This window comes from Mauremys mutica, chromosome 9 (genome assembly GCF_020497125.1).
Source record: "Mauremys mutica isolate MM-2020 ecotype Southern chromosome 9, ASM2049712v1, whole genome shotgun sequence".
Taxonomy (NCBI): Eukaryota; Metazoa; Chordata; order Testudines; family Geoemydidae; genus Mauremys; species Mauremys mutica.
This window is the reverse complement of record NC_059080.1, coordinates 71,898,191-71,921,991: the sequence shown is the minus strand read 5'-3', so window position 1 is coordinate 71,921,991 and position 23,801 is coordinate 71,898,191. Positions and strand designations below refer to the sequence as shown.

Here is a 23,801-nt window from a genome sequence, read left to right as displayed (position 1 = left end):
GGGCACAACCAATAATTGTAACTCAAAGGGGGGGCTCAGCTCAAAATGTTTGAAAACCACTGATCTAATGGCTTGTTGCAGTAGATTTTAATGATAAGAGATGGGATTTTTTTTAAAGATACATTAGATTAATGTAAATTTGTAAATTAACTTTTAAAAGCAGTTTGATGCTTTGTAGAAGATTTTTCTCATTTCAGAGGTAAAATAAATGATACATACTTATCCCCAATTTCTAAATTATATATAGAACTTCAGTATATGTCCCCGATGGGAGCTCCTGATAGCTTCAAGGACTTGCCTGCATGGATCCAATTGCAAGGTTGACGACTATATTTCAGGAAGCACTTATGTTATTTTTAGTTACATCAGGCTTAACAGACAAACACTAAACTGCATGCATGCCCATTGAAACTGTGATAAATCAGAAAGTTGAGCATCAGAGCCAGTGTCCAAATGACTTACACAAAGCCTTTCTAATCTGAGTTGTCAGAAAATCTTACATAAGAACGGCCATACTGGGTCAGACCAAAGGTCCATCCAGCCCAGTATCCTGTCTGCTGACAGTGACCAATGCCAGATGTCCCAGAGGGAGTGAACCTAACAGGTAATGATCAAGTGATCTCTCTCCTGCCATCTATCTCCACCCTCTGACAAACAGAGCCTAGGGACACCGTTCCTTACCCATCCTGGCTAATAGCCATTAATGGACTTAACCTCTATTAATTTAGTTTTCTTTTAAACCCTACTTGAGTCCTAGCCTTCACAACCTCCTCAGGCAAGGACTTCCACAGGTTGACTGTGCGCTGTGTGAAGAAGAACTTCCTTTTATTTGTTTTAAACCTGCTGCCCATTAATTTCATTTGGTGGCCCCTAGTTCTTATATTATGGGAACATAACTTTTCCTCCCTAGCTTCTTTAATCTCTCCTCATATGGGACCCATTCCAAACGCCTAATCATTTTAGTTGCCCTTCTCTGAACCTTTTCTAATGCCAGTATATCTTTTTTGAGAGGAGGAGACCACATCTATACGCAGTATTCAAGATGTGGGCGTACCATGGATTTATATAAGGGCAATAAGATATTCTCCATCTTATTCTCTATCCCTTTTTAATGATTCCTAACATCCTGTTTGCTTTTTGACTGATGCTGTACACTGCGTGGACGTCTTCAGAGAACTATCCACAATGACTCCAAGATCTCTTTCCTGATTAGTTGTAGCTAAATTAGCCCCCATCATGTTGTATGTATAGTTGGGGTTATTTTTTCCAATGTGCATTACTTTACATTTATCCACATTAAATTTCATTTGCCATTTTGTTGCCCAATCACTTAGTTTTGTGAGATCTTTTTGAAGTTCTTCACAGTCTGCTTTGGTCTTAATTATCTTGAGCAGTTTAGTATCGTCTGCAAACTTTGTCACCTCACTTTTTACCCCTTTCTCCAGATCATTTATGAATAAGTTGAATAGGATTGGTCCTAGGACTGACCCTTGGGGAACACCACTAGTTACCCCTCTCCATTCTGAAAAGTTACCATTTTGTTCTACCCTTTGTTCCCTGTCTTTTAACCAATTCTCAATCCATGAAAGGATCTTCCCTCTTATGCCATGACAACTTAATTTACATAAGAGCCTTTGGTGAGGGACCTTGTGAAAGGCTTTCTGGAAATCTAAGTACACTATGTCCACTGGATCCCCCTTGTCCACATATTTGTTTACCCCTTCAAAGAACTCTAACAGATTAGTAAGACGTGATTTCCCTTTACAGAAACCATGTTGACTTTTGCCCAACAATCTTTCCTGCCATTATTGACAAGGAAAATGTATTGTTTTGGACTTTTGAACACCCTTAGCTTTGCTGGGAACAGAAACTGAAGTGGACAAAATTAAGGCTGCAAGTTCAACCCTGACCAAAAACAATTTTTATCATCCAGCTTGAATAGCCTTTGAAATGCCCGTGAATATAAGAATTTTCCTATTAAATGAAATATTTCCTTCTCTCTCCCTACCCAAAACCATACACACACACACACCCCCCACCTGTGTTACATGTCTGTATCAAAAGGGGATGAAAATACAATAATCACAGTACTCACCTATGCTCATCTTTGGCCTGATTCAGTCTACTGAAATCAAATGGAGCCTTTCTGTTGACTTCATAGAACATTGGATTGGGCCCTTCATTTCAAAGCTATTTTTTTTTCAATTTGTAATGACCTTTTCCAATATTTTAAAGCCTACTTTCAAACTGAATTATCTTATTGGGTAGCAGTGTCTATTTTGAATGCAAAAGAATTAAAACTTTTTGATTTATAAACCATGAATAGCTGAAAGTAGCGTTTCCAATGAAACTTTGACATAAGTTGGCTTGATAGTTGTAGAAATCTTATCTGCTAATTGAACAGCTTTTAGAGCTGTAACAGCAAGATGGGATTGCAGTGAGGGTTGTAGTACCGTGGATAATGTCCTTATATAGTCTGTCAATCTTCTACATGCAGTGGGAGTTTCTACCAATAATTTATTTAAGGAACCTCCATTCTTCTTCTTGTCTCTGCTTTAGAGACATCATATGAATTATAAGAATTTGGAGTTTGCAATCCAGTTGGAAAATAATGTATATAGATATTAGGGGAAACTAAGTATCAATTCCAAGATGGGTTGCCAAACTGCTACTGTGAAATCCTGGCCCTATTAAAGTCAATGGGAGTTTGGGTTTTGAGCTTAGTAGAGCCAGGATTTCACCCCTGGATAATACATAAAAATAATGTGCCCAGGTAGCACATACATTATAATCCCACATGTACAAACATGGATATAAGATGCACACACACATTCAGATATACATCTCTTAAGTCACCAAAATATAGAAATTATATAATAATTAGAACATTTTTTTAAAAAGAGTAAGAGAAAAGTGAACCGGGGGCAGCAACTTCATTGGTAATAGCCAGGGGTGTTTCTCTTCTATTCTTTGCCTTTCCTTCATGCAGGTTTGTAGCTTGGGGCAGGTTGGTCTCAGTGCTTCAGGATGGGCAGGTGCAACATTTCCTATAGTTGCAGCAGTTCTTTTCTGCTCTTCTCTCTCCCCTCTCTCGGGGGCAGACCAATCTCAAGACCTTGGCAGTGATGGCTGCAGGTTAATTCCAGCTGCCAGCTATCTCACAGCCCTTTTCGCAGCCTGCTTGGCACAATCTGGCCAGGGCTTGTGAGTATGCCTCTCTCATCTGGAGCAGCTTTCCTGTATCTCTCTGTCTTATTCAATCACTGTTTAATTTCAGAGATTATCAGACCACTCCACATATCTTGTCATCCTCAGCTATACCTCTTATTCCCTCTGCAGCTCCTATTGTACATGTAATTCTGGGAAGTCTTTTAGGATAACGTTTGTATGAAACGGAACTATGCCAAGCCAAACAGAGTTTTATTGGATTGTTCCCCGTTAGGCCAGCACACAGAGGTGTGGCTGTTGCTCTGAAGTCTCAAAGTGCTTGGGGTCATTAAGTCGGGGGAGGGGGCTAGGACGGGGGTGGATGTTGAGGAACTGGAGCCTAAAAAAAGCTTCAAGAGCTTTTCCCCTTGTCCCTCATCAGCCTCTGAGCGGGAGGCAGAGCTACTTCTCCCCCTGCATTTCATTGGCCTGTGAGTGCAGAAATTGAGAAGAGGGTGGTAAGAGCTGCTATGTCTTTGGCCCCACCAAGTACTCCTGGAGAGGTTGAGAACCAGCCAACGGCTCCTTCTCAGCAGCCTGCCTGACCCAAACTCTGTGTGCTCTCCCCAGTCTGGCTCCCATAGCCCTTCTGAGAATGGTTGTCTACAGAGGCAGCTCACCTAGGAAAGGAGCTGCCTGCAGGCCATGGAAAATACATGGGGCAGAGATGCCCCAGCCGTTGCAAGCCAGTCTGACTGGACTCCTCTCTGTTTATGAATTATGTAAGGGTCTATGATCCCAGCCTCTTCTAGGCACTCTGTCTGGACTCCTCACCATTTATGGATCAGGTTAGGGTGGGTGGGGGTCCGAGCCCCCAGGGAAGTCTGTGTGAGAGCGCCTAGGAGGTTTGTGAAGGGGAGATGGTATGTGTGAGGAGACCTTGATATGCATGTGGGACTTGACGAATGAAAATGTGTGGGAAGGACTGTGAATGATCTTGGAAGGAAGAGGGTGTTTGAGAAGGAGAAAGGAGGATTTGGGCATCCTGGGGAAAGAAAGAGATAGGTGTCTGTCTTTGTGAGGGAGGATGACAGAGGAAGGGGGACTGCCAATAGGGAAAAGGAGGTGTAACGATTGGGTAAAGCTGGTTATAAAATAATGAATTTCAGATTTTTTAGAAATGAAAACCAGGGTCAGATTTTTCCAGAAAGTTTTCCCCATTTTTCAACCATCTCCTGAATGGGTGAGGGGAAAGGACACCTCTAACCAGGAGTAGGGGGCACATGCACATCGTTATGTCCTGCCTGCCCACATGAAGATGTGGCTGTTGAATGTATTTTCAAGTTCTACCTTCACCTGGGAAAAATAGAAGTATAAGTTCAGTTGCCCACTTTGCCTGTAAAACATACTGCATAACTGAAGGTGTTTTTCAGCTGAGGCGGCACTGAAGAACATTGCACTGATGATCCAGCAGTTAGAATTGCTGGATAATGCAGATATTATTCATTGTTTTTGTCTGGTCACACATAGAATAAGCTGTGCACTGTACAAGCGCAAAGATGAAATCCATTTTTTTCATTGATTCTGACACAAAATCAGCAGAATTTTAATAAATAGGCCAGAGACAGATGAAGTTATCAACAAAAGATTCCTCTCAGGTCAATGTATTCATTTAATCTCTTTGACTGCAAAGATAAAAATGATTTATATAGATTACAGGGGATACATGTGTAAACAGTATAAGCATCCTTAATGCATTCAGAGCGTATTAAAGAATACTAACACAAAACAGGACGATTTGCTAAGAATTGTGTGGTGCGTCCTAGTTTCATGGGAGGAAAATGAAAATATCACCTTTCCCTGCAGTAGCAATTTCCTGATCCCATTGTAGAATGTTGCTATTCTCTGCAATGCAACTAGAATCAGCCTCTTGGTAAAAGGATGAAAACATATGCCTTCCCTCTTGAGGATTCAAATAGAGTATATAGGCACAATCCACCCTCTAGTGGGCAAAAAAAGGCATCTTTTCCATATTGTATGTGGTATTCGACAACATAAACTCATAGACTTTAAAGCCAGAAGGATCCATCATGATCAACTTGTCTGTTCTCCTGAACCTCACTTACCTGATCATGTAATAGGCCCATAACATCTGGCTGAGTTACATAAGTCTTGATTTAAGTACTTCAAGTTGCAGACAATCCATCATTTACTGTAGTTCAAACCAGCAAGTGACCTGTCACATTTAAATGAAAAGGAGGTGAATACTGATTTTCAGAAGTCAATTGTTTAATCATGCAATTCAGAATATTTCCTCCAAGAAAAAAGTAATATTACAAACACTTGAAAATATTTATGCTTAAAATGTCTAAGTACATGTATGTTTAGCCTAAGTATGTCCCGTGTACCATTTTTAAAATCTGTTAGATACCCGCCATTTCTGTGATACAGGTATACAATGTATCTCAAGTTAGCTGACGTGGTTGAGAATAATATACACAGTGAAAATAGTTAATTCTTCAGTCTTAAAGAGCTGAAATGTATGGAGAACAGGAGTCTCAAAAAATTCGTAAGAAGGTAACAGACTGATTGCCTAAATGATTTACTTGAGAGATTACTGCATGCACACGGAAGCACTTGAAAGCACTGCACTCAGTCTCAGGCAACCACAAGATGTAACAATGGAAAAGGAAGCTTGCTCTGTAGTATCTCAATATATTTCATTTTTTAAAAATTATCCTTAACTTGGCAAGATCTTGGACCAGCAGAGTTACTCTAAATTGAGACCAATTAATTGAGATCAGAATCTTGCGCCTTTTGCACTTCCTTCTTTGGGGGGGAAAAAACCACTCCTGCAATGCAGTACTGTTTTCACAACAAGCTAAAGACTCTCTGATGAAATGTAAAATACAATGGAGAACCCACACATTATGAACTGTTACATGCACACTGATATTTGAGACCCTTTTCCCAGTTATTTCTTTATTCATTGTTTTTATAAATATATGTAACAAACAAGTGATTCAAGACTTTTTAAAGTATACAATCGCTGCTTTAACACCCAGCAGTGGCGCTGAAACCCTTTTAATAGTGGGAGTGCTGAAAGCCAGCCCCTTACCCTGTCCACCCTCCCCCTGCAGCTGGCACTGGGACCAGTGCCGTGTCTCCGTGAGGGCAGGACCCAGACAGGGGTAAGGAGGCAAAGGCTGGAGGCGGGCATGGGGCTAGTAGCAGAGCCCCGACTGTGGGGGGCTGAGTGCGGGTTCTCGGGCATGGGGCCAGTGGGCAGGACCCGAGCTCCAGACAGAGTGCCAGGGAGCAGAGGAATGGGTGCGGGGCCCCAGGATTGGAGCCCCAGGCACAGGGCTAGAGGCCGGGCAGCATGACCAGCAGCCGGGACCCAAGCCCTGGGCTGGGGAGTGGAGGCTTGGGTGCAGGGCCAGCGGCCCCGCATACAACCTGGGAGTGCTGCAGCACCCCCTGCACCTCTAGTTCCTGTGCCTATGACACCCAGTACTGTATTATAATTTACAAAACAGTTTTCATAGTGTTGTATCCCAGTTACACATCAGGTCTCAGTGGAAAAGATGCTGTGATACCTCAGAGAGGCAATACATTCGAAATTAGAGTAGTTGTGGAGAAAAGATGTGTTTATAATATGTAGTATTAAGTACTGTGGCATATGGCTTTTCCATGCAATTCTACATGCCTTTTGTGAAACAATGATTTTAGTTTCAAAACATGTGTAATTACATGTTTTATTAAAAATTAGCCTTCGTCAGAATGAAATGTCAAGAGCATTTGAAATTTGATCAGGTCTGAGTGAATGAGCCAATTTCCACTCAAAACTGGTGAAATTTCACCAGGCTATTTTTGTTTCCAAATCTGAACAAATACTTCAAAATTAAAATGAAATGCCAAAATTCTAACTGCCAAGGTTTTTGAATTTGTTCTGAAAACACACTTCACAGCCAGATAAACAGCAAGACAGTAGGAAAGATAGACAAAGCTCGAAACAAGTTTCTAAAATAATTTTGTTTATATTGTTACAGGACAGGAACTTTTTGCACTGGTGTCGTGTACAGTGTTGAGAATATTCAGTGCTTAATAAATACTAATAAAACTATGGAATACTAATAAAACTAATAAATACTAATAAAAATATGGAAGTGGATGTCTGTAAGAAGAATATAGTGTACTGCAATATTTGAGAACATGGGCTAAAAAGAGTAGCATTATCAGAGTCTCAAAGCCCATTCTGCACTCTTTATTGAGGGAAAAATCCGAGTCAAAGAATGGAGAGTTGGGTGCTCAGGACTGATCATTAAATTTTGATGGTGTTGAGAATATCACAACCTTTATGGCCCATGTGCGATCCACTTTACCCGCTTGCACAAGAGAGCAGGAGGGCAGAAGGCTCCCTCATCCCCTGCACAAGCTATCTTCATCGCCAGTCTGGGAGGGTGAAAAGCAACCTCTGCAAGACCTCTATTCTCCCTCCCATGCAGGTGAGCTTGCAGGGGCAGGGACTGGGTGGAGCTAAGGCTCTACCAATCTAATGCATTGGCCAGTACAGATGAGGACGTAATCAGCACTAAGTATCATGATGGAGCAGATTACTTCCTTCCTGGAGCAAGGTCTCAAGATGGTCTTTGGTCTGCTTTCCTGGGGAAGCACAACTATGCATTGCTTCTTACTCAGGGCTTGTTGCAGAATGACAGTTGAGTCCCCCTCCCCCCGCTCCTGCACCCCACTTACCCCATCTTCCATAGTGCAGGGGGGACACATGACAGGGCTCAGGATGGAGGGAGCTTCCAGGCAGCAGCTGCGCTCTCAGCAAGCTGATCTAATTAACAAGGCAGTGTACTTAAAGGGGAAATGTGCCTCTCTCTCTCACACACACACGGTGTGTGTCTCTGCGATGCTGTCTCCTCTCCCTCCATTCATGCTCCCTTGTAGAATGTGTCAGTTAATCCTTGAGGGCTCAGCCATTTGCTAGTTCATCATTTAGCCATAAGGCATTCCCTGGGAAATATCCCACCCTCTGACTCCTCCACCTCAACCAAGCTTCACAATCATCATCGCTGTGTACCAGTATTAAATTGTTTGTTTAAAACTTATACTCTGTGTGTGTGCGTGTGTGTGTATATATAATATAGTATTTTGTATGGTGAACAAAAATTCCCTGGAACCTAACCCCCGCATTTACATTAATTCTTATGGGGAAATTGGATGCGCTTAAAATCGTTTCGCTTAAAGTCACATTTTTCAGGAACATAACTACAACGTTAAGTGAGGAGTTATTGTATTAAGACAGATGACGACATGATCCACTAGACCATGCAAAATGTTGGATGGTCAAGTAGATTACATAACTCGTGATTTCTCATCCTGTTGTGCCACTAGCAAGTTGCATAGCCTTTCTATGCTTCCATTTGCTCCGTGTGCAGAATCAGGCTATAATACTTGCCTACCTCCCATGAGTACTGTGAAAATTGAATTGTTAGATGTTTGTGCAACACTTTGAATTTGCACAGTGTTAAGTATAAGAAGACACAGCATAAATGCTAACTGTAGTATTACATAATCCTCATCACTCCAAGCCAGTGAAATTGCTGCAGGGCAAAGCTAATCATGAAAATTGGTGACTATGTATTTATTGGATTATTTCACTGCTACAATAAAACACATTTTCTTCAGAGTCTCAGTAATGGTCTTGGTCATCTGTCTTTGTAGTCTAGGAAATGTTGTCGTTCATCATATAATAAATGTACAGAGTTCCATCTATCAGACTCACTATCCTTTTTTATACATTTTATTTGTGGCCTTAAAGACACAATACCTTTTCAATTAATGACCATCTACCCACAATCCAAGATAGCTAAATTGTTACCTTTTATCAGGAAGCATTTCATAGCTTATTCTATTTTTCCCCACATGTGCTTTAGGTTACCATGGCCTTTATTGTGAAGAGGAATATAATGAATGCCTTTCTGCACCCTGCCAAAATGCTGCCACCTGCAGAGATCTTGTCAATAGCTATGAATGTGTATGCCTTGCTGAATATGAAGGTAAAATATGTTTTTGCCTCTTGTTGTGGCTTACTCCACATGCTTTTTAATGCTTTCTTTCTGGATAACAAAATTATGAAATGAGGAGTTAAGATGTGGTATACAACTGCATAAAGTAGGAAAATTAATTTAAAGTAGGTCCTGATCCAACAACCCTTATTCAAGTGAGTAATTCTTACTTACATAAGTAGATCCACTGAAGTCAGTGGTATTACTCATATGAACAAAATTAACTTGGTAAGGATTTCCTTGTTCAGGTCATTACTTTGTAGGCGTACTAGATTACTCTTTTTCCCGTTAAAGATGTGAGTTAAAGTGATAGTTTTTTAAGAGGCTGTTGGATATAGTTTGTAATTGGTTATTGCTGGGAACCATTACCTGGAGGACTTTCCAGATTTCTGTTGGATTTTCTCTAGTGTAATGAATTAAAAACACAGAAACAAAAACCTATATTTAAAACTGTCTGCAGTGAAAAAATAAAAATGTAACCAGTTATCTGGAAGTTTATTTGCAAATCATAAAATTCACAAGTAATGATAATTCAATGAACACTCCTCCATGTTGACTGAAATCAATGTCATACCTGATTCAACAGATTCTGCTTTCATATAACATTTCCTACGAATTTGGTAAAATAAAGAATTTTTTTTTACATTTTGTTCATCCAGAATATTTTAAGAATAGATTGATTTTGTTTTCAGTAAAAAAGAGTGAACCATATGTTTTGTTTTTAGACACACACAAACATGCACACAGAGAGAGAGCAAGAATAGTGTTTTAAGAAACATTAAACATGTCCTCAAACAAACAAAAAATCCTTATCTCTTTTGACTGAAGCTCAGTCAGCTGCTGCTTGAGGCTAAGTATATGTTTCATATTGGTGTGTGCTCTGTTCTTTGCCACTAGATGAAGAATGCATCATTCCAGTGGCCAAGTATGAGGAATTAACCAGCAGTTTTTCAGTGACAATGGAAACAGTGGTCTTTTTGACTTAAACTTCATGTTAAACTGTCAATACAAGAAGTGTATCTCGCCAACAAAAAAAAAATCCAAAGTTTTAACCCCTAAAATTTTTCATTCATTCATTCATTCATGCCCGTCACCCTAATCAGGGTATGGGCCGCCAACAACAGATCTCCAGAGTCCTCTATCCTGGGCCATTTGCTCTAGCTGGTTCCAGGTATAGCCCATTTTTGTGCTATCAGCCTGAAGGTCGCGTCGCCAGGTGTTTCTAGGACGGCCTCTTTTCCGCTTGCCTTGGGGGTTCCACCGCAATGCCTGTCTGGTGATGTTGGTTGGCTGCTTGCGTAGTGTGTGTCCTATCCAGCCCCACCTTCTCCTTCTAATTTCTTCCTCTACTGGGGGTTGACGGGTCCTCTCCAAGAGGTGGATGTTACTGATGGTGTCTGGCCAGTGGATCTGAAGAATCCTTCTAAGGCAGCTATTAATGAAGGTCTGGATCTTTCTAGTGGTTGTTTTAGTTGTCCTCCAGGTTTCAGCTCCATACTGTAGGACTGGTTTCACGTTGGAATTGTACAGTCGAATCTTTATTGCCAAAGACAGCTCTCTGGAACTCCAGATGTTCTTGAGCTGTAGGAAGGCTGCTCTTGCCTTACCAATCCTTGCTTTGATGTCTGCGTCTGTGCCACCCTGCCGGTCGATGATGCTGCCTAGGTAGGTGAAGGACTTCACTTCTTCCAGGGGGCTTCCATTCAGTGTGACTGGGTCGTTGCTGATGGAGTTGATCTTGAGGATCTTGGTCTTGTCCTTGTGGATGTTGAGGCCAACCTGTGATGACGTGGCTGCCACTATGTTGATCTTCTCTTGCATCTGCTGTTTGCTGTGTGAAAGGAGTGCAAGGTCGTCGGCAAAGTCCAGGTCATCAAGCTGGGTCCACAACGTCCACTGAATTCCGTTCCTGCGCTCATAAGTGGATGTCTTCATAATCCAATCAATAACGAGGAGAAAGAGAAATGGAGGCAACAAGCATCCTTGTCTGACTCCGGTTCGCACCTGGAAGCTGTTTGTGAGCTGCCCTCCATGGATCACTCTACAGTGTATGCCGTCGTATGAGTTCTTGATCAAATTAACCACCTTTGCTGGGATGCCATAGTGCCGAAGGAGCTTCCAGAGGGTCTCTCGATCCACGCTATCGAACACTTTCTCATAGTCAACAAAGTTGATATACAATGAGGAATTCCACTCCATAGATTGCTCGACTATGATGCGGAGCGTTGCTTTTTGTTCCTGCATGATCTATTCTGCCGGAAGCCTGCCTGCTCATCTCGTAGCTGTGGATCGACTACATCCTTCATTCTCTCTAAAAGGACTCGGTTGAAGACCTTCCCTGGCACCGACAGAAGTGTGATTCCTCTGTAGTTGGCACAGTTGCTAAGGTCTCCTTTCTTGGGGATTTTGATGAGGTATCCCTCTTTCCAGTCTGCCGGAATCACTTCTTCTTCCCATATCTTCTCAAAAAGGGGGTACAGCATTTCCACTGAAGCATCCAGGTCTACTTTCAGGGCCTCTGCTGGAATGTCGTCAGGTCCAGCCGCCTTCCTGTTCTTCATCATGATGATGGCTTTTCTGATCTCATCTCTGGTTGGTTTGTCACAATTGATTGGAAGGTCCTCGTTGGCTGGGTCGATGTCTGGTGGATTTGGTGGTGCTGGTCTATTCAGGAGTTCCTCAAAGTGCTCCGCCCATCTATTCATCTGTTGTTCTATTCCTGTTATAGACTTTCCCTGCTTGTCTTTGACGGGACTTTCTGGCTTGCTGAACTTTCCAGACAGTCGCTTGGTGGTGTCATACAGCTGTTTCATGTTGCCGCTGTATGCTGCCTGCTCCGCTTCTGCTGCCAGTCCATCCACATAATCTCTCTTATCCTTCCTAATACTCCTCCTCACTACTCTGTGGGCTTCAGCATACTCTTTTTGAGCTTTGGCCTTTGCTGCTCTAGTCCTGCTGTTGTTAACTGCTGCCTTCTTCTTCTTTCTGTCTTCTATCTTAATCAAGGTCTCTGCTGTAATCCACTCTTTCTGCTGGTGTTTCTTAATTCCAAGCACTTCCTGGCATGCTAACCTAAGTGTCTCTCTCACTTTCTGCCATCTGTTGAGTACACTGTCTTCCTCTTCCTCAGACCGATCCTGTAATACTGAAAACTTATTCTTCAGCGTTAGTCCAAAATCTTCCTTGGTCTTGTGGTCCTTCAAAAGGCTGACGTTGTACTTCGTTCTTCTATCTGACGTGTCTATCCAGTTCTTCTTCAGTTTCAGCTTCAATCTGGCCACCACTAGGTGATGGTCGAACGCTACGTCTGCTCCTCTTCTAACTCTAACATCCTGCAAAGATCTTCTGAACTTCTTGCTAATGCAGACATGGTCGATCTGGTTTTCTGTCGTGCCTGCTGGCGATACCCAGGTACTCTTGTGGATCCGCTTGTGAGGAAAGATGCTGCCTCCTATGACCAGGTTGTTAAATGCACAAAGATCCACAAATCTCTCTCCATTCTCACTCATCTCTCCCAGAGCGTGGGTCCCCATGACTTGTTCGTATCCTGTATTGTCAAGTCCAATTTTGGCATTGAAGTCTCCCATAAGAATGGTAATATCTTTGTCTGGGAGAGTCTCTAATATTTTCTGAAGTCTATTGTAAAAATAGTCTTTATCCTCCTCTTCGCTGTCATTGGTTGGGGCATAGCACTGAACAACATTCATCTTAATCCTCTTCATTTTAGTTCTGAAGGATGCTGTGATGATCCTGGGGCTGTGTGCCTCCCAACCAATCAGTGCTCTCTGTGCCTGCTTAGACAACATAAAGCCTACTCCCTGTGTGTGGGGTGCGTCGCTCTCTTCATGTCCGGAATACAGCAACAGCTCTCCTGTCAACAGTCGCCTCTGTCCAGCTTGTATCCATCTTGTCTCGCTAATACCCAGTAGGGTCAGGTTGTTGCTCCTCATCTCTACTGCAACCTGCGCCATCTTTCCTGACTCTTACATGGTCCTCACATTCCATGTGCCGATGGTAATCCTCCTGGTTGCAAGAAGGGTGATCGGCTTAGTGGCTTCCTCACGGCTTTCACCACCCAGCGTCATGTGTCTTCGAATTGAAGACCCTTCTTTTTCCAGGATAAAAGTCTCTGATATCTCTATTGTTGGCATTTCTGTAGCAAGTTGATTTTTTACGGGGTGGGGTTGCTAGCCCCACGCCCAACCCTCCTCCTTTACCCTGACTTGGGACAGGCAGATGGCCCCAAAGGACCACTCTGGTGGAGTTAACCCCTAAAATTATAGGAAGTTAATTTTGTGCATTTGATTGAAATGCCAGCATGGGTCTCAATCCTATAAACACTTTTTATAAGTCATTGTGCTTTCTACTTTGAGTAGTTCCATTGGGCTTGATTCTCCATTGCCTTGCACTTTGTGTAGTCACCTACACTATTGTAAAGTGGGTATAGAACATTACTATTACCTGGTTTGATAGCATTTCACACCTACTTTGCACTGTTGTACATGACTCTACAAAGTGCAGAGCAGTAGAGAATCAGACTCATTTATTTTAATAGGACTACTCAAAAGAGTCGAATTATTCAGATAGTGTTTGCACAACTGGGCCCATAAGATGGACACTAAAAATATTTGCTCATTAATTTCTAGGGAGACTCTTGGGTACAAGGGAGAATTGTCAGGCAACACTGAATGCTTTGTTTGTAAATTTCTGAGACCTTTGTCTGATTTGGAGTCTATGTAAAAGTCTGATTGAAACAAAATAATGTGATAGCCTCTTTCTCTGTGCTGGTTAACATAATACACTGATGTTGAAATGTGCTCTTTTCTGGTCAGATGGCCATAAAAGAGCTCATAACTGACTTACAGAATTTTGCCAAGTATTCTGACATAAGGAATACTGTTTGAATGGGCAAGGATAAAGCACAAACTGAAAAGGACATTGTAAAACAAGACTAAGTGTATGCATAAAACAAATGCATTACCAGCTAAATTATGTAAATCTCTCATTTTCATTTTCATTCAGGCCTGCAGAATAATATTATTATTATTATTTATTTATAATTTGTATTACAGCACCCAAAGACATAAAACATAAGATAGGTCCATAATTGAAGAAATTACCATCTGAATAGATCAAAAACAAAAAAATACACAAACAAGAGATAGGGGAACAGATATAAGCATAGAAGTGATGGAGGTGAAATGTGTCATGTTTCTGTAAGGGTAATTAAGCTGTGGAATAGGCTTCTAAGGGAGGTTGTGGAATCCCCATCATTGGACATTTTAAAAAACAGGTTGGGCAAACACCTGTTGGGGATGGTCTAGGTTTACTTGGTTCTGCCACAGCACAGGGAGCTGGACTTGATGACTTCTCAAAGTCCCTTCCAGCCCTACGTGTCTATGATTTCGTATTGTTTTTTTCTTTCCCAGAAGGCTCCATCCCAACTTTTCCCACCAACCCTCTTCAGTTCTCTTAGTGCCTTGTTCCAACCCTCATGCTCCCACATCCCTCACCAATCTAATGTAGCTAATAACCATTAGCTAACTTCCGAATCAGTTACTCCCCTCCCTCCAAGTTACTCTCTCTTCCCCCACTTCTCCAGCAAGTCAGTCTCTTGTACCCATGAAAAAACTCACTGAATCTGGAGCTATTCATTGCTGGGATTATAAAGATACTGTAAAGATACCTGTACTCCTGATATATCCATCATTTTTGTAGCATGTCAGGTGAAAACAACCATTTGATATATCATTTCCATAAATATATAGTAGTAATACAAATAAGAAAATAACTGACAGACATTTCACAAAACACTTTCTCTGTATACATTGCATCTAATCAAAGTAGTTCTTTTAGATTAATTTGACTTCAGCCATATCATTATTGAAACGGGAAACCTGTAATATTTATCATGAATGGACAGAAGGCTAAAGTGTTTTCCTTAAATTCATTTTAAGCATGTTGTAGTGAATGGGAATGGTTTGTAATTTAGTAAATTTCTTAATGTCCTTTCATAAAATAGCTGATGCCAGAGAGTTCAAATCTAACATTGACTGTAATTCCTGACAAATATCCTAAGTGAAATAAATTTGTGTCCTGTTATTTCTGAGAAATGTAATGTTACCATACATATAATCATAGTTAGCAAAGTGTGGCACAATCTGTTGATATGGAGCTGATGTTAAATGGACGTCATTAACTTAAAAAGTGTATTTCTCTCTCAACAGTTTTGCCTTCTACTCTTACAAGTGAAACATAAGATGAAAACGTACAAAAAACTGAAAGAGACTAGGTGTAATTGCTCTTCTAATTTTTCCAGTTTATTTTTTGCATTTCACAGGACTTTCAGTATCATTGTTTTCCTTTGTATGTTCAATCTGTTTTACCTTTTTCTTTGTGCAACCAAGAAGAAAGAAAAAAGGGAGAAATGTGCCTATAAAAACACAGTACTGTACTGGCAGGGAGATTCAGATGAAGATGTAGTATCTGAAACAAATAATTATTTATTTTGTTGTTTTGTTAGATTTCCAGTTGGTGGTGTGTCTGTAAAGCACATAATCTTCGGGACAATGAAAGGCAATACCAACAAAAATATGTGAGCATAGCTCACAAAATTACCCACTGAAATAAATTAATTATAGTTACTTAAAATTACTCATTTAGATTTTGACCCTACAGTAGGATCAGTGAAGTTGTACCCTTATGGCTGCATGGAGTATTCAGCATTTCAGCATAAACTATTGTATATATAGTGGATCACAAAGTAAAAGGGATGAATTATGCAAGCAAAAGCAACCAACAGATCAAAGGTCAGCCTTGAAATACACTACTCAGTTTTTACATAGAACAACCACCAATGCATGCCTAAATTTACCCTGAACAAGTTTATATCATTGCACCTGTAGGACTCTGTAAACACTTAGGAAAATGAGCAACTTTATGAATGAAAACAGTCCCATTGAGCTCAGTGAGTCTACTTGTGTGGTAGTGTTTTCAGAGCTGATACAATATAATATATGATACCATTGTGGCAGCTGACCTTTCTCCTCAATCCCGTTGGGAATCTACCATCCTTTCCTGCTTTGTGCCCGATAAGGGTCTCACAAACTGATGCAGAGTGAAACCACTGAGTTCACACAGATCAAGCTCTGAGGCAGGAGATCAAAGAAAGAGGGATGGGGCTTGCCAGTCAAATAAAATCATATCATGTTAACCTATATGTTTGAATAAGTTGATTTCTATTTCTAATACCATGACAAACCATAGTCCATCTGAGCCTACTGGAAAAGGAGAAAATAGGCTTAATAATGTGTACATATTATATTTTAAGTTTCATATTAGTTGGAACTGTTACTGAAGATAGCAGCTGTTATTTTCATTGAAGAATATTCAACAGCTGGCCAACCTGCTTCTTTATCACACCGTTGTATAGACATAGAAACTCCACTGCTGCCATTGTCTGAGAACAGGAACTGGCCCGCTATGCCTGAAGAGGTGACATAGCCTTGATGAGAAGGGGAGACCTATGCTTTAAGACCAAATCACTATAAAAACATACGATCTGAGTCTGATCTTGCATTGGCTTTACAATTGTCTTCAGCAACTTACTTGTGAATTACACTGGTGTCTGAGAGAAGAACAATCATTGCCCTCATTCCATATGGCAGACAGCCCACATTCTGATTTCTGACTAACCACAAGTACAAATAATGTCAATAACACTAATTTATCATTCCTAGGACGGCACTGTGAATTATACAAAGATCCTTGCGTAAACATCAGCTGTCAAAATGGTGGCACTTGTGACAGTGAAGGTCTAAATGCTACATGTATCTGTGCACCTGGATTTACAGGCAAGTAATTTGCAAATTACACAAAAAGTATAATTGTTAATCCCAGTGTCCGAAAGAAGGCAAATGTCAAGTATATAGCATCTGAATCTGTGTATCTCCATATTCTTTCATATAATGAACAAGTTAAAAGCGACATTTTGGAGGATAGAAATGATATAGCAGTAGTATCTTGCATTGTACTTCTGGGAAATATAGTAAGTACAGCTGAAACTAAGTTTTTAATGCAGTACTGCTTTGGAATTATTGTACCAACACAAAAACAATGAGGAGTCCGGTGGTACCTTAAAGACTAACAAATTTATTTAGGCATAAGCTTTCGTGGGTAAAGAACCCGCTTCTTCAGATGCATGGAGTGAAAATTACAGATGCAGGCATTGTTATACTGACACGTGAAGAGAAGGGAGTTACCTTACAAGTGGAGAGCCAGTGCTGATAGGGCCAATTCAATCAGGGTGGATGTAGTCCACTCCCAATAATTGATGAGGAGGTGTCAATGCCAGGAGAGGGAAAGTTGCTCACTACAAAAAAAAACCTGTTAGTCTTTAAGGTGCGACCGGACTCCTTGTTGTTTTTGTGGGTACAGACTAACACGGCTACCCCCTGATACTTGTACCAACACAGGGGCACATCTTTAACATTAGTTATTACTAGCTTTAGTTGTCAGAATAGCATGTTTTTTAAGGGAAAAGTACTTCATTCTATATTGAGTTTATATTTTATATTCCCCTTATGATGCCAGTGAGAGTAGTCATTTGACTCGTAACCGCACAACATTTTGATTAAAAAATTAAGCACACTGTAAAATTAATATGACATACGTTAAATGGATTAAAAACTATTAGGACTCAAAATGTAAATAGGGAATCATCACCGAGAGGGTCTGTTTCCAGTGTCCCTCGGGGATTGGTTCTTGGACCTACACCATTTAACATTTTTATCAGTGACCCGGTGGAAAACATAAAGTCATCACTGATAAAGTTGGCAGATGAGACAAAAATTGGGGGAATGGTAAATAATGAAGAGGACAGGTGACTGGGATTGCTTGATAACCTGGGCACAAGCAAATGTGCATTTTAATACGGCTAAATGTGAATGTATACATCTAGGAACAAAGAATGTAGGCCATACTTACAGAATGGGGGATTCTATCCTGGGAAGCAGTGACTGTCAAGATGTTTCGGAGGCTGTGGTGGACAATGAGTTCCCAATGTGACACTGTGGTCAAAAGAGCTAATGTGATCCTGAGATGCATAAACCAGGGAATCTCAAGTAGGAATAGAGAAATTATTTTACCTCTATATTTGGCATTGGTGCAGCTGCTCTGGCACTACTGTGTCCCGTTCTGGTGCCCATAGTTCAAGAAGGATGTTGATAAATTGGAGAGGGCCCAGAGAAGAGCCATGAGAATGATTAAACATGAGAAAACATGCTTTGTAGTGATAGACTCAGAGCTCAATCTATTCTCCAACACTGACAATTTTTAAATCAAGATTGGATGTTTGTCTAATTATTTTGGGGAAGTTCTATGGCCTGTGTCATAGAAGAGGTCAGACTTAGATGATCCGACCTTGGAATCTATGGCTGTGGCTACACTTAGCACTTCAAAGCGCTGCCGCGGTAGCGCTTTGAAGCGCTAAGTGTAGTCAAAGCAGCAGCGCTGGGAGAAAGCTCTCCCAGCGCTGTCCGTACTCCACCTCCCTGTGGGGAATAACGTACAGCGCTGGGAGCCGCGCTCCCAGCGCTGGGGCTTTGACCACACTGGCGCTTTGCAGCGCCGCAATTTGCAGCGCTGGAGAGGGTGTGTTTTCACACCCTGCTGCAGCGCTGCAAATTTGTAAGTGTAGCCAAGCCCTATGAAACTATGAAATGCTGGAAGGTCTGGGATACTGATGATACAGGCACCTATTGATAAGAGAATTAATTTCTCTCTTCTGTGTAACTGATGCTATGGTAAAGTTTGAGTATTGAAGTTATTTAATATTAGTCCCCATATTCTTTTTATACATAGGGCCACATTTACCTCTGAGGTACTCTCCAGAATAACTCTATTTCAGTCAATTTCAGCTTTACACTGATGTGACTGAGTTGCAATTGGTTAATGCTTGTAAATGCTGGTGTAAATAAATCTATTCTATGTTTGATGTTACCCAGAAGGTGTAGTGCTTGTAAGTAGTATAAAAGTAATCGATATTCTAATTAGGTGCTTCTTTGAGACATGCTACATTAAAGAAAAAAGCATGAAAGGAAATTTATGGAATCATATACCATGAGGCAATTCAAAGTGGTGTAAAAATGATTAATCATTCAAAACACACTTGTTACAATTCCCATAATGGTGTCCCTTTAATAAAATCCATGTTAAAAGTTTTAAGTAAAGATGTATGCTTCGGGCTTTTTAGGAAATGAAATTGAGCAATAGAGGTAAAATTTTAGCTATTGCAATGAAATATCTAAAAAATTCAGTTCTCATAAAATGTGCTAGTATTTCCTGACAACAAAATGTCATCATCTACCATATAATATTTTAGCCAATACTTCATTATTCTCAGTATTATTGATATTTGAAATTCATATTAAAACATTGCAAAACCAAGGGCTTTTTGGCCTGATTCTCTCCTCAGACTAGTTTTATGTATAATTTAATTGATGTCAGTAGAGTTATTCCTGGATAAGTGGGAAGAGAAAACCTGGCCCTTGACTCAACCTTTCTCAGTAGTTAAATTCACATCCAGTGATTGTATGATGTTTTAAATGCTGTTTGGAGCGGTCCTGATAAAATGTCTGTATAACATAGTAGAAATGCAAATGCAATACAAAATGTTGTTACTTGGCATCAGGTGCTCACTGTCTTTTGTGCCAAACACAAATAATTCCTAAATGACATATAACTTCATTAAAACTTTTTGCTAACAGGTTTCCTTTCAGCTGAGAGCCTAACAATCTCAGGGCATGATGTCCATTGGCTCATGTTCTTTTTCATCTAATAGCCCATTTCCGTTGGACATGCATGCCTATCGTACATTAAGATGATTAAAATAATAATGCTGTATATTGTCAATCCTAACTTTGTTTTTCATACCACATCTGTATCAAATTGTTTTTTTCCTTTCCGTGGAAGTTGTTATGGCTTAAAATCAGTTACATTTTGTAACATTTTTGTAATCTAATGACATTTGAGAACATGCTGTTGAAAGATTTTTGATGCTGGACTGGGATATTTAAATAATAGGTATGACGTTTTGAAACCTCTTATGATTTCTCCTTCAGATATGACCTACTCTTTATTTGATGTTTTTAAATGGAAAGACCATCTATTGCAGGAGTGGCCACCCTGTGGCTCCGGAGCCGCATGCGGCTCTTCAGAAGTTAATATGTGGCTCCTTGTATAAGCACTGACTCCGGGGCTGGAGCTATAAGCACCAACTTTTCAGTGTGCCGGGGGGTGCTCACTGCTCAACCCCTGGCTCTGCCACAGGCCTCACCCCTACTCCATCCCTTCCCGCCTCCTCCCCAGAGCCTCCTGCATGCCATGAAACAGCTGAACGGGAGATGTGAGGAGGGATGGGGGAGGTGCTGATTGGTGGGGCTGCCGGTGGGTGGGAGACACTGGGAGCAGGGTCGGGGGGAGCTGATGCGGGACTGCTGACGTATTACTGTTGCTCTTTGGCAATGTACATTGGTAAATTCTAGTTCCTTCTCAGGCTCAGGTTGGCCACCCCGATCTATTGTGTATACTTTAACAAACACATAGAAAAGCTACAGACCTAGAAACAGGACCTGTAAGTGTTCAGAGTAGGCACTGAACTAATGGGGAAGCAGAAAATAGCTGCCACAAGCTGAGTCTTTAAAACACGGGCCCAACACTAGTCACTGTTATCTGTCTAGTACTACTGACCTCACCATGGTGGCAACCTCCCCATTCATTACTAAGGTTTCCATTATTGTTCCCATAGTTTCCAACAAGGGACATCTTATAATTAAGAAGCACTGTGGAGAAGCACTGTGCTCTTCCACCATCTCCATTATAAATTGGAAGAGAGGCAGGTGATCTGCTGGTCTACTCGGAATGCACTGTCATGGAGAAGACTGGAGTCCTGCACCACCTTGTAGCCCAGTTCTGTGCTTATAACCTCATTATATCAAATTCTTCTGTCTTACACCAGTGTGAGAGAGCAGGATGTAGTCCATTGACTTCAGGGGAAGGTTGCACAGGGTGTAAGTCACTGCAGAATTTGGCCACTGATCTTTCGCTTCATAGCTTGGAATGGGCTGGAATGTTACAGAGGTGATGTACTTAGCTCCTGGAGAGAGCACAAGAGTGACCTCCTTGGACAACTAAGGAATGGTAATGATAAAGATAATCTTGCAAGTCCTAGAAAAATAAATGGGAGCCATGTGTATTGTATACATCCAAGGACTGACTTTGGTGCTAAACCGCTAAAAATGTCTTTGCACTTATTAGTTCTTGTATGCTGAGCTTTGGTAAATTTATTGCACAGTTCTGTAGTTTGTAGTAGTTTTATATCGCAGTCTCTTTTCCCCAGAAACTGATTGCCCAATTAATAAAGAGACAGTTTTACAAATGATCTAGTTAATAGGCAATCAACTCCAAGTCTTCTACACAGACATAAAGGATTATATTTATTCCAGTAAACTAATTAATTTGGACATTGCTGGGTTATAATCAACCTTGAAAGACTCAAAGTTGTTAATATTGCATAGAATTGGTGTAGCTTTAAAAATTTTGCAGCAAAATGTAGCTGCTACTAGACAATTCACTAAGATAAACAGCTGTTCAACATTATGTGTAACATAGAACCATAGAATATTAGGGTTGGAAGAGACCTCACGAGGTCATCTAGTCCAATCCCCTGCTCAGAGCAGGAACAACACCAACTAAATCATCCCAGCCAGTGCTTTGTCAAGCCTGACCTTAAAAACCTTTAAGGATGGAGATTCCACCACCTCCCTAGGTAACCCATTCCAGTGCTTCACCACTCTCTTAGTGAAATAGTGTTTCCTAATATCCAACCTAGACCTCCTCCCACTGCAACTTGAGACCACTGCTTCTTGTTCTGTCATCTGCCACCACTGAGAACAGCCTAGCTCCATCCTCTTTGGAACCCACCTTCAGGTAGTTGAAGGCTGTTATCAAATCCCCACTCACTCTTCTCTTCTGCAGACTAAATAACCCCAGTTCCCTCAGCCTCTCCTCGTAAGTCATGTGCCCCAGCTCCCTAATAATTTTTGTTGCCCTCTGCTGGAATCTCTCCAATTTGTCCACATCCCTTCTGTAGTGGGGGGACCAAAACTGGACACAATACTCTAGGTGTGGCCTAACCAGTGCCAAATAGAGGGGAATAATCACTTCCGTCGATCTGCTGGCAATGCTCCTACTAATACAGCCCAATATGCCATTGGCCTTCACATCTGTTTGAAACTAGATTTTAAAAATAACAGTTTGAAAATGACCAGGAAATATACTAATCGGACGTATTGAAAATGGCAAATCTGTCTACTTTGAACAATTATTGGGAGCTAAAGAAGGACTTCATTTTGTGTCATAATCTGTGTTTGTTGTAAGCTCTGAAGTGCTTATATTCATCAATTTGCACATCCAGCGCAAAGGTATGCAGCCAATTTAGTCATTTTGCCTCATTTTCAAATTAATATGATAGTCATAATCCAAACACACTGCTTTTAAGCTAATTTACATCTGTCTTGATGTTCAGTCAATTATGTAAAAGATAAGTATTTGTTTATATATTACTGACAAATTGACAATTATTGTTTTATATCATATGCTGCTTTCTGTTAGATTAATAGGAGAATATTATTTAGGGCCTGATCCTGTGTGGTACTTCCACAAAGTTAAATAGGACTGGAGTCTTCCACTTCATGGTAACCCTTAATAGCTAATGAATTGATTGTTTTAGCTGATCTTAGTGTACTGACTAGAATAGCACATGGGGTAATATGTGATAAACTGTTCTATCATATTTGACTGGGGAAGAAGAATGGTCTTGTGTTTCAAGTAAAGGCTGGGATGACATGTGAACAGGGTGAACTTACTGAAGTCAGTTAGTGGTATCCGAGACCTAGTTCTTTGACAGTTGTAAAAGCATGTTGAGATTCTCAGACAGAAAGTGATATATAACTGCAAAATATTATTCACCAAGGAAAATTATAGGTGTTCAGCTAATTCAACAGAAAAATGTCACAAAGGTGGTCTTTATTCTTTCAATAAATGTTTGATATGTGAGGATGAAATAACTAATATTAATGACATTGCAAATCTTGCTAACTTTTGCTTTTAGTGACTGAAATGACACAACTGGCTTGATACATGATACATCCACAAGCATCTTTCTTTTTTACTTTAAGGTGAAGAGTGTGAATTTGATATAAATGACTGTGACAGCAATCCGTGTCATCATGCTGGGACTTGCATAGACCAACCCAATGGTTATACGTGCCATTGTCCACATGGCTGGGTTGGAGCAAATTGTGAAATACGTAAGTGTTATGAAGATTGATTATGTTGCTTTTAATAGCCTTTTGATATATGTATAGGTCATTGTCCTGGAAACGTCTAATCATGGACCAAAATTATACTAAAAGAATTGTAGGCAGTTCTTAAACAATACCTCAGCATGCACAGAATGAAGGAAAATGCACTCTAAAAAGAACTATAATGTAGCAAAGTTGCATAAAATCCTGG

At 40.7% G+C, this 23,801-nt stretch overlaps 1 protein-coding gene across 1 annotated transcript in view; it reads left to right on the top strand.

The window, feature by feature from the left end:
* DNER (delta/notch like EGF repeat containing) overlaps positions 1 to 23,801 on the top strand; it is a 279,307-nt gene that overhangs the window by 235,926 nt on the left and 19,580 nt on the right. The window contains exons 9-11 of the mRNA XM_045031472.1: positions 9,096 to 9,218; positions 16,967 to 17,080; positions 23,465 to 23,596. Coding sequence (XP_044887407.1) covers positions 9,096 to 9,218; positions 16,967 to 17,080; positions 23,465 to 23,596 — 369 coding nt within the window. The remainder of the gene's footprint in view (positions 1 to 9,095; positions 9,219 to 16,966; positions 17,081 to 23,464; positions 23,597 to 23,801) is intronic.